At 43.8% G+C, this 9272-nt stretch overlaps 1 protein-coding gene across 1 annotated transcript in view; it reads left to right on the top strand.

Annotated features, from left to right (window-relative positions):
• XPNPEP2 (X-prolyl aminopeptidase 2) overlaps nucleotides 1–9272 on the top strand; it is a 49664-nt gene that overhangs the window by 37276 nt on the left and 3116 nt on the right. The window contains exons 19-20 of the mRNA XM_018563896.1: nucleotides 7508–7587; nucleotides 8226–8231. Coding sequence (XP_018419398.1) covers nucleotides 7508–7587; nucleotides 8226–8231 — 86 coding nt within the window. The remainder of the gene's footprint in view (nucleotides 1–7507; nucleotides 7588–8225; nucleotides 8232–9272) is intronic.

The raw sequence follows: 9272 nt of genomic DNA, 5'->3' as shown, positions 1-9272 counted from the left end.
AATACAAGATGGTAAGGAGGGCCCTGCCCCTGAGGGCTTACAATCTAAAAGGGAGGGGGAAGTGATACATGAGGAGGTAGCTGTGTGGGGATGAATTGTTTGAGAATGTGATGGTTGAGTGGTTAGGTTGAGGTGGGATAGGCTTCCCTGGAGAGATGAGTCTTTAGGGATCGCCTAAAGGCAGTCAAGGTGGGAGACAGACGGACAGGTTGGGGTAAAGAGTTCCAGAGGATGGGAGAGACTCTAGCGAAGTCCTGGAGGCTAGCATGGGAGGAGTTGACGAAAGTGCTGGAAAGCAGGAGGTCTTTCGAAGAGCAGAGGGGACGGTTAGAGTGATACTTTGAAACAAGGTTGGAGATATAGCCGGGGGCAGAGTTGTGGACGGCTTTGTAAGTGATTGTTAATATTTTGAATTTTATCCTTTGGGCTATTGGTAGCCAGTGGAGGGATTGGCAGAGGGAGGTTACAGACACTGAGCGGTTGGTCAGGTGGATAAGTCTAGCAGCTGCATTCATGATAGACTGAAGGGGGAGGAGCCTGTGTAGTGGAAGGCCAATGAGGAGGAAGTTGCAATAGTCAAGACATAGATGTAAGACACTGTTTGGATCTTCTGAGAGCAGTCTTAAAATAATGACCAGGATTCAGCAGGCTCAGGTTGTGATAGAGTGGTTCAGGGAGCATGAGACATCATTGTCACACATGGATTGGCCACCACAGAGTCCAGACCTTAACCCCCTTGGGAATCTTTGGGATGTGCTGGAGAAGACTTTACGCAGCGCTCCGACTCTCCCATCATCACTACAAGATCTTGGTGAAGAATTAATGCAACTCTGGATGGGAATAAATGTTGTGACATTGTATAAGCTTATGGATATTATGCCACGACGAATGTGTGCCGTAATCAATGCTAAACGTGGGCCAATGAAATATTAGAGTGTGTGACTTTTTTTTTTGGACTGGCAGTGTATGAATGGGTCACAGTTTAGGAAACAGTGGGGGTAGAAAGTATCTGTGCCCCCAACTGTAACCCTTTCAGATGCCAGTTTCTATTTTTTTTTATGAACGTTCCTAATTGTTTCCTTGATATTATACTAGTTACTGCTCGATGGGACATGCAACCCCTTCAGGTACAGGAATGAAGAAACCGTGATGCTTGTTTTGTTGAGTTTATTGGCTTTATTGTATCTTCTAGGAAGCTTACACTCGGGTCCTGATGGGGAATATTGAACTGAGTAGACTTGTATTTCCACAACAAACATCAGGTATGTTCACATGAGGTGTGTGCAAGTGGACCTGCACTATGGTGATAGTGATACACCCAGCTGCTGTGTTCAATTTGTATGGAATACACACAAATTAGCTCAATGAAATCTAAAAAACTTGTCAGATCTGTATCATCCTATAGGTTGGACTTGATGGACTAATGTCTTTATTCAACCTCAAATACTATGTAACTATGTAACATTTTATATAGATCATTCACTTGAGCGCAGTGTCATTTGGATTTCATGTTCACATGAGGATCCAACTCTAAACATTGTTTTCATTTAGCAATAATGAACAAGTTCTGTGATGCTCCAGTCCTAGATCACATGACTTGAAGCCACAGCCGAATCGTACGGGACTGCTGACCTCAGCATAGCCTTCAGTCAATGTGTAAGAAGACTGCTGATATCAGCATGCTTAACATAGACCTGTCTTGGGTCATGTGACCCACAACTGAAGCACAAACCTCATTTTTATAACCGATAGATCATGTTTATGCATGTTTGGATTCTAACAGTTATTTCATGTTTCCGGCAGGGAGAGTCATAGAAGTGTTTGCCAGGCAAGCCCTATGGGAGGTAGGACTGAATTATGGACATGGAACGGGACATGGAATTGGAAACTTTTTTGCGGTTCATGAGTGTAAGTCAACCATTAAAAGACAAGCGTTTCTTTTATTTAAAGCAACTCTAAATCAATCAACTTGACTTTTTCATTCCCCAAACTCCAATTTTTTGTAAAAGTCAACAGCCAAGCCCTCTTCTCCATCTCCAACCCATCCCCTGACCACTGACTTTTGGAGAGACAGGTGACATATGACTGTGACAGGAAGGGCAATGGTGGCTTTCATATGTGGGCTGTGACTGACTGACAGCCTGACTTCATCTTCTCTATGTCATGTGAACGGTAAGATGGCTACACCCGGGAGGGGGAGGGGGGGATTGTTGGATGCCGGAGACCACCAGGAGAAAATTTGTTCACTGTTTACACAATGTCAAATGTGAACGTGCAACAGAGAGGGTTGCTTTAAAGGACAGCTGGACCTCTAAACTAACTTTCACTGAACCATATACCTACCTTCCCTTAGCTAAATTACATTACCCCTCCCCACCATCAACCCCCCTTCGCTGCTGCTCACTCACCTTAGTTCCAGAGCTGTGGACTCCAGCCTTGTTCACATTCCGAAAGGTAAAAATGTCTTCACTGCTTTTCCACTCCTGTGCATTGTGTCCCAAAAGAACGGTGCTGTATAGCAAGTCTCCATAAACAGCCCATTCAAGCCATTGGGGACAAAATGTAAAGGCACGGCCAGTGCTGAATACATTTTTGTTTGAAGAGACCGGGGATAAAAAGAGGATAAAAAGAGGCTAAATTCACTCAGATGGATGACATAAGACCACCACTACTTTTTTTTTTTTAACTCATGGTACTTTTATCCAAATAGGATTCAATTAACATCAATAAAGATATTACCAGAACCAACAGCGCCGAGTGTTCAGAACAAGGGACCAATGTACATGTAAAGCTCGAACAACAAAACAATCAGCCGAAAATTGTCACCACCTGGCCTGGCCCCCGAAAAAGTCACACTCTCTAATACTTCATTGGACCACCTTTAGCTTGGATTACTATCGCAGTGACATTCTTTCGATATCTTATACAATGTCACAACATTTATTTCCATCCAGAGTTGTATTCATGTTTCACCAAGATCATGTAGTGATGATGGGAGCAGTGAGTGATGACTGTGTAAAGTCTTCTCCAGCACATCCCTAACATTCTCAATGGGGTTAAGGTCCGGACTCTGTGGTGGCCAATCCATGTGTGACAATGATGTCTCATGCCCCCTGAACCAATCTTTCACAATCTGAGCCCGATGAATTCTGGCATTGTCATCTTGGAATATACCCAATGTGCCATCTGAGGAGAAAAAATCCAACCTGGTCATTCAGTATATTCAGTGAAATTTTTATAAAGCTAAACACTTTGAGGTTTTTGCTAATGACAAAGGGGCACCCTTCCACCCTCTGCATCTGTAGGAAAGAGGTTTTATCTTTGCATATGGAAAGGCTTCTTTTCTGTATCTTTGATGGGAGATGGTAACTTACAGTGCTGTAGTTTGTTATAAAAAAAAATAACAATATTAAAATAACACCATAGATTGCTGATCCAGGAAGTATGCAATTGCTTTAGGGGATCAGAAGGAAACTTTTGTCCTCTTTGGAGAGAGACACTGCTTTATAAGGGTTTTATTGGTTTCCTCTGAATCAAGTATGGGTTTAATGTTCTGTGTATGCAGGTTTTTAATTTAATTTGTTTTCTGTTGGTTGAACTCAATAGACATTGAAGAACTAACTATGTAAGTTTGGCGAAGAACATTTCCTGTGGCAGCATGACTGTCCCCTGTGTACAAAGCCAGCTCCATAAAGACATGGCAAGATGAGTTTGGTGGGGAGGAACTCAAGTGTCCTACACAACCCTCAACCCTACTGGAACACCTTTTGGGATGAATTGGAAGGCCAATTGAGAGCTAGGTCTTCTCATCCAACAACAGTACCTGACCTCACAAATGTTATTTTGCCTCAATGGGCCACGATTCCCACAGACACCCTCCAGAATCTTGTGGAAAGCTTTCCCCAAAGAGAAGAGGATGTGATAGATCAGAAGATCTTTTCTTAATACCCAAAAAAACATCACTGGACCCTACCAACCTCAACCATCTCAGACCAATCTCCTTACTCCCATTCACCTCCAAACTCCAAGAACACCTTATCTACGGCCGCCTGAGCCGATACCTCGCTGATAACCTTCTCGACCCCTTGTCAGTCCGGCTTTCGCCCCATACACTCCACTGAAACCTCCCTCGTAAAACTCACTAATGACTTACTAACTGCTAAAAACAACGGCCACTACTCCTTACTCTTGCTATTGGACTTTTCTGCTGTTTTTGACACTGTTGACCACATGCTCCTCCACTCGCTTGGCCTACTAGATTCTGCTCTCTTGTGGTTCTCCTCCTACTTATCTATGCGCTCCTTTAGTGACACCTACAAATCTAACCCCTCCTCTTTTTCTTTATGTAGGAGTCCCCCAAGGTTCTGTCCTTGGACCCCTTCTCTTCTCTATCTACACCTCCTCCCTTGGTCAGTTAATACCCGCTTATGACTTCCAATACTATCTCTATGCCGATGACACTCAAATATATCTCTCCACTCCACAACTCACCCCCTCTGTGTCCTTGCGTGTCACTAATCTACTAACTGACATGTCCGTCTGGATGTCACAACACTTCTTAAAACTCAATCTTTCAAAAACTGAGCTCATGATATTTGCCCCCTCCCATGCACCTTCCCCCAACTTTTCCATTGAGGTTGTTAACACAACTATCCAACCCTCCCCCCATATGCTAAGGTGCTAGGAGTCATCCTTGACTCGGACCTCACCTTTCTTCCCCACATCCAATCCCTATCCAAATCCTGCCGCCTTCACCTTCCTAACATCTCCAAAATACGCCCCTTCCTCACCAAAGAAACCGCAAACCTACTCATCCACTCCCTTGTTATCTCTCGTCTTAACTATTGCAACTCCCTCCTTATTGGGCTACCACTACATAGGCTCCTCCCCCCTTCAGCCTATCTTAAATGCAGCTGCTAGACTCATTCACCTCACCAACCGCCCAGTGTCTGCACCCCCCTCTGCCAATCCCTGCACTGGCTTCCAATAGCCCAAAGCATAAAATTAAAAATATTAACAACGACTTACAAAGCCATCCACAACTCTGCCCCCGGCTATATCTCCAACCTTGTCTCAAAGTATCACCCTAACCGTCGGCTCCGCTCTTCCAAAGACCTCCTGCTTTCCAGCTCCCTCGTCATCTCCTCCCATGCTCTCCTCTGGGGCTTCTCTAGAGTCTCTTCCATCCTCTCGAACCCTTTACCCCAACCTGTCCGTCTATCTTCCACTCTGACTGCCTTTAGGCGTTCCCTAAAGACTCATCTCTTCAGGGAAGCCTATCCCACCTCAACCTGACCACTGAACCATCACGTTCTCAAACAATTCATCCCCACACAGCTACCTTCTCATGTATCACCGGCCCCTCCCCTTTTAGATTGTAAGCCCTCAGGGGCAGGGCTCTCCTTACATCTTGTCTTCCTTATATTGTAAAGCGCTGCACAAACTGCTGGCGCTATATAAATCCTGTACAATAATAATAACAGCTTTCATCAAAAGCGGCCCCATCATGTCCATCAACAATATCTCATTGCCCTGGTCAGGTGACATGTCTGCAGCTATGTTACTGTACAGTATATCCCTGTGCCAAAAAGTATCATACAAATGATTAATTATCTATATCATTATTTTCTTCTCCAGGGCCGGTGGGATTTCAGTCCAGCAATATCGCCCTGTTCAAAGGAATGTTCTCATCCATCGGTATATTCACATTTTAATGTCTTATTTCATGTGATGACTAGAAAGCAGACGAGACACCCAAATCACACAGGGATCCTTGTTACACTTTCATTAAATCCCAGCGGATTTTGGACTTTGCAGTTTAACAGCCTCCAGTTGGCTTGGCTTGGTTGGTGTTCACAAGCCTCTCTGCAGCTTAGCGGTATAACTGTGTAATCAGAAACTCTGCAGAAGTCGTACCCCAGACCTGAATAACTAACAGACAAAAATATATTTTACTATCAAAATATACTGCCAGACAATGATCTTATAGAAAGCAGTAAACTGTTATAAACTTATAAATAGACATCTAAGCTGCGGAAAAATTCGGTTCGGTTCCGATATTTCGGGATTCGCATCCGAAATTCAATTCGGTTCGGGATTCGGACGAAAACCGAATTTCATTTGTTTCGGATGAGTTTATGAATATTCTATGTGAATACCACAGAAAACCATATACAGATATCAAAGGAGAACTATGGGGTCAGGGCTTTTCCCCATAGTTCTCCTAAGGGTCACGGGAGGACACAAACTAGTGTCCTCCCATCACCCGAAGCTCAGTATATCGTCTATGAGGATGAGTGAAAATCACTCACCTCATAGTTCTCCTTTAATACTAAAGCTGAATCTCCTAGACCTGAATGGCATTCAGGATCCGAATTACCGAATTGCATTGGGGAGCTCCCGAATAGACATGTACACCGGCAAAAAAAATAGTTTTGATTCGGATTTTGCGTTATTTAGTTTTTCGGGATCCGGGTCCGAAAGTCAATTCGTTTCGGGATTCGGATTCGGACTAAATTCGTTAGCTGTATTCTGTACGAATTGTCATTTTGTTTTCGGTTCATTCGTTCGTTGCAGCAAAGTGATATTTAAGGTGTAGAAAAAAAAATTCTCAAATGTCACTTTGCTGCAACGAAATTTCGTCCAACAAACAAATTTCGTACAGACTACCAGTAATTCAAGAATCACTGCGCTAGGTGTGAAAACTAAATAACTAAATAATTAGTTCGACCAGCCGCAACTATGTGTGTGGGTGAACTTATTATATCGCAAGTGAGTTGCGCTCAGTCTCGACAAATAAATAAAATATGTGCACTCTATAGGACGTGAAGAAGTTACTAAGTTCAGATTCTACAGTGAAAAAATTATAAATCTCGGTAGTCAATAACTGGGTAATAATTGTGCAATACAACAATCAGGTGTGGGAAAAGGGTTTTCAATCACCAGCCGGTGTATTGATTAGGTGTTTCTGTGTACAGACTACCGCTAACAAATTTCGGTTTTTGGAAATTCAAATTCGTTTGCATTCGTTATATCTGTCATTCGGAATCCGGATACATCCGAATCTCTGAATTTCCTAAATTTCGTCCAAATTTCGATTCGGAACTAGACGAATCGCACATGTCTACTCCCGAATGCCATTCAGGTCTAGGAGCCTCAGCTTTAGTAATATATGTATATGGCTCCCATACTCGAATGGCATTTAGGTTCCGAATTTCGGAATTGCATTTGGAAATTCGGATCCCGAATTCCATCCAGCTCTAGGAGCCTCAGCTTTAGTGTTATACTGTATGTATATACTGAACACTCATTTTTGTTACGGCATGTGACTTTTCTGGCCAATCATGTGGGATTTGGAAATTCGGACGTTCAAATGTCCCAATTTCAGAAAATTTGTTCGAATTCTGATTCGGAATGAATCGCACGTGTCTAGTTAGAATGGCTATGTACAGAAAAATCTTGAAGACACGACTTGACCCTCTTTTATTCTCTATGATCCCCTCTCTAGAGCCAGGCTACTACCACGATGGATATTTCGGTATTCGGATCGAGGACATTGTCCTGGTGGTGGAGGCCGACACTAAGGTTGTGTTATGTTTTTATATTTTCGGCCAACTTAGGTGTGGTGGTTGGTTGGTTTGCAACAAATGTTTGTAATAATGAAACCCTTGAATTAATAAGTTGAGTGGAGGGATATTTAAAAAAAAAGTTTGGGTGGTGTAAACATTAAACGTTGCTAGCGGTTAAAATATTCCTTTTTTAATTTAATTTTGTATCCATTTTTTAAAAGTTTTTATCCAAAATTGTAAAGAATCTCAGTATATTATTTGTTTACTTCATGCCAGCCCATCTCCATTACTGTACCCCCTAGGGGATGCGATATTGACAGTCTGTGCTCACAGGAAGAGGTACAAAGACTCTGGGGGTCATTTAACCTGAATCGGATGGTTGTAGGTAGATGGTAGATGGAGCAGAGCTTATGTGGGTAGCAGTGCTGGGTAGAAGGCACTTCAGACCTCAGATCAGCTCCAATGCATGCACATGAGTCCTCTGGTTAGCCCCAATGCATGCACTTCGGACCTTAGATCAGTCTCACTGCATGCGCACCAGACCTCAGATCAGCCCCAATGCATGCACTTCACACCTCAGATACGCAGGGCCGGTGCTAGACTATTTAGCACCCTAGGCAAAACCCCCCTGCGCGGCTCCATTCTCATGCCGGGTAGCCAGGAGCAATAGCCAGACTGCTATTGGCTATTTTAATTTTAAATAGCCAATAGCAGTCTGGCTATTGAAACCCCACCCACTGAGCACAGGAGCGGACCTGAGAGAGAAAATTATCTCTCAGTTCTGCTCCTCTGCTCAGTGGCTGAGTGCATTAGCCAGCCTGCTATTGGCTTTTGTAATTTGAAATAGACGGGGGGGGAATGAGTGGTCGAGGCTGCACCCTAGGCAGCCGTGCACCCTAGGTGGCTGCCTAGTTTGCCTAGTGGCAGCACCGGCCCTGCAGATACATCTTACTGCATGCACTTCACACCTCAGATCAGCCACAATTCCTGCACCTTCAGACCTCAGATCAGCCCCAAACCTTCAGGAACACAGAGTACCGCCGTAGATCCAGATGGGCTTCTTCCACACAGCACTCCAGCCTCCGCAGCCACCAGAGGGCTTTCAGTAATGTCAGGGAGGTGGGTGGGCCAGGCTTTGTAACTGCCAGCCTAGTGAGCTGTCATTTACAGTCAATGCCAGCCGGTGCCAGTGTAAACAGAATTGCATGCCTGTCTGAACCATCATAGGTTCCCATGAACTAATCAAGTTAGCCAGGGTATGTAAAACTCACTTTTATTGGCCGGATGAACTGAAGTTCCCTATTAACATTCTATGAGGAACTGAGTGGTAATGTAGACAGTAGAAGGCAAGTGTTGTAGCCAGAGGCGTAACTAGAAACCTCAGGGCCCCGGTGCAAGAAACCATTAAGGCCCCCCCCAAAACATGATTTTGACCCCTTTTTTTCAAACCGGTTTGAAAGGGGTTTTTTTTGTGTGTCAGAGGGCAGAGCGGGGTACAAGCAGTCACTGATAAGTGATCGCTGAGTATAGATAATTGAGGACAGAGTATGGTTACTATATCCTCAATTATGAATGAATGGGAAGTAATCTACATCACTTCCTGTTCATTCATGATTGTGGTTATAGTAATCATACTCAATGTCCTCATGTTATGAATGGACAGGAACACTCAGTATAGAGGATTCCTGTTCATTGATAACAGGG

Source organism: Nanorana parkeri, unplaced genomic scaffold, assembly GCF_000935625.1.
Source record: "Nanorana parkeri isolate BGI_ZX_2015 unplaced genomic scaffold, ASM93562v1 scaffold708, whole genome shotgun sequence".
In the NCBI taxonomy this organism is placed as follows: domain Eukaryota; kingdom Metazoa; phylum Chordata; class Amphibia; order Anura; family Dicroglossidae; genus Nanorana; species Nanorana parkeri.
Note: the sequence above shows the minus strand (reverse complement) of the source record. Positions and strands in the feature narration are given on the sequence as shown.